The following is a 2303-nucleotide window of genomic DNA, read 5'->3' as shown; positions in this document are numbered from 1 at the left end:
CTATACGTATGTTTGAACACATACAAGTGCGCACTAGGGTAGACGAGATGTTAACCCTCAGCAACTACTGGGTCTGTTCTTTGAATATAGTTATGATTTATCAGGGTAACTTACTTATTCCTTTTCTGGGCTGAACCGGTAGCATTAGGACCACTTGGAGCGGACATGGTTTCAATATATATTATTACACGATTTGCACTATATGCTTTCGTTGACTAGAAAGAGTCTATTGTGAATTTGAAAACGAGGCTGAAACTGTAAAAGTAGACTGTAATCAACCATGGAAGATATGTATGAAGTTTTCAATTGATCCAATTTTGACCTTCCTGAGAGCTTGTGAACAAATCGTCTATCTGTTCCCTGCTGTGTAGTGTGTGAACGCAATTCCTCGCAGACTGCCAGGCCCAGCTGCTGGCAAATATAGATCTTTCAAAGATAAGAAGAATCTATTTTTGGCGACATCAAGTCTAATTTTAGAATAGTCACTTGTATATATTGTTTTCATTTTTTCATTTACCTAGTCTACTAAAAAACATTTAAAAAAAAAGGGGTTTAAAAGACATAAGAATAGGAGTGGTGAACAAAACAAATTGGCATAATTTGTTTTGTTCACAACTCTCATTCGTATAGAGGTTGAGCGTGAGAAATCTTTAAAATCAACCTAATTGGCAATTAGATAGCTTAAATTCTTTTTATTGACGAGTAATAAACGTACGCTAAATATCATACCGAACGGACTATTGGTTCAAAAGTATTGAAGTATTTCATTTTGTAACAGAACTGGGTCATTAAGCCATAACGGCCAATGAGATTGCTTTTTAAAGTACCTCTGGGTCAACCTCTATAGTAATAATCTCCCATCTCCTAAAGCCATTTTTTTTTGGTTCACGGCTCCTATTTAAAAAGACTCCAGTTGATCCAGTTCACCACGACCGGAGGGCGGAGGATTGAGGATTGTAGTGATACGGAGGCCGGAGGAAGGCAACTCAGCAACTCGAATCAGGGTCAGGGGCTCCAGAGTCCAGGCCCTACTAGTTCAGGCCTCATCAAGCCCTGACCTCAGTGTCCTGAGGGCTGGCCTGAGAGTCTGAGACCTCAATTACAATATATGTTTTTAAAATATTTTATTAGTCAAGAAGTCTTCAGTCTTCAGTTCTTCACAAGTTCTCACGTTCTCAACCTCTAATAATGGCTCTATTTAAAAAATGAGACGTGAGTGATGACTTCTCATCATCTCACGGGTTCCTCATTTTTACTCTCTACTACTTCTACTAATAAACACTCGATAAAAAAATAAATAAAAATACTGTACAGAGAAGAGAGAGTTTCATGACCCTCTAAATTGTGTTAAAATAATGAGAGGGGATCGAAGTTCGAACTACTACGTCTTCTAGTCTACTACTAGTGTCCTCTACTCTACTAGAGCAGAGCGTCCAAACGAAGGGTTTATAGGAAATTCTCTATATATTCCTGTGTTTTCTAGAACAGGATATATATAAATACGTGTATCGACATCATGGTATGTATGTAAATATCACATATCACGTGTTGTAGAGGACCGCAAACGTGTTAGCACCTACACACACTCGTATAGTTCTTGTATCAGGTTAAATATCTACTTTAAATCGAGGAAGTAATACAACTACGTTTCCAGTTGCTAAGGATAATATGTCTCAGCCACACCTCCGCATGCCCTTCTCGGGGAAGATTTCTCCAATCTTGTCCCCAAATCTATCGAATTCGTCAAGTCGATCTTCTTTTGGCCGTGGCGATGGACTTGGAAGCGGAAGTTCTAGTTCTAGGAATAGTTTTGGATTAAGGCCTTCGTTGCAAGGTGGTCTGGGGTCAGCTTCAGTGCTTGCGGATGCCCAAGAGCAAGACATTCAACCGTATCTATCAACATCACGAGAGGTAAGTACATGGGCCTGTATCTCAGCCCGCTTATTTTAGGTTGGTTTGAAGAATGGTCTTGAGAATGATTCCTTGAGAATGATTCTTGAGAATGATTCCGTATTTTAAATGCATATTTCAATAGACACAGTCATTGGGTCATATACTATCTTAAACACTGATCAAGAAAATTGCAAAATAAAAGAGCACGTATATATATATATATATGGTGTATATGAAACACACTATGAAACTAAGAGCGTGTTTGAATGCATGTGTTTGTGCATATATATACACTTACAGTCACACAGCAACATGCATAGCACACGCACGGCATATATATATATATATATATATATATATGTATATATGTCATACACACACACACACACACACAACACACACACACACAC

General features: G+C 38.3%; 2 protein-coding genes across 2 annotated transcripts in view; one reads left to right on the top strand and one right to left on the bottom strand.

Annotated features, from left to right (window-relative positions):
* Positions 1-321, bottom strand: part of SARC_11875 (septum-promoting GTP-binding protein 1) — a 6093-nt gene extending 5772 nt beyond the window's left edge. The window contains exon 1 of the mRNA XM_014294032.1: positions 115-321. Coding sequence (XP_014149507.1) covers positions 115-167 — 53 coding nt within the window. The 5' untranslated portion in view covers positions 168-321. The remainder of the gene's footprint in view (positions 1-114) is intronic.
* Positions 322-1668: 1347 nt separating this feature from the next.
* On the top strand, positions 1669-1911 carry SARC_11874 (hypothetical protein; the record flags this gene model as incomplete). Its single annotated transcript, XM_014294031.1, has 1 exon — positions 1669-1911. A coding segment is annotated over one exon (243 nt), but the record flags the coding sequence as incomplete, so codon positions are not given.
* Positions 1912-2303: the final 392 nt, after the last annotated feature.

This window comes from Sphaeroforma arctica (assembly GCF_001186125.1).
Source record: "Sphaeroforma arctica JP610 unplaced genomic scaffold supercont1.1929, whole genome shotgun sequence".
Taxonomy (NCBI): Eukaryota; class Ichthyosporea; order Ichthyophonida; genus Sphaeroforma; species Sphaeroforma arctica.
This window is presented reverse-complemented; position numbering and strand designations above follow the sequence as displayed.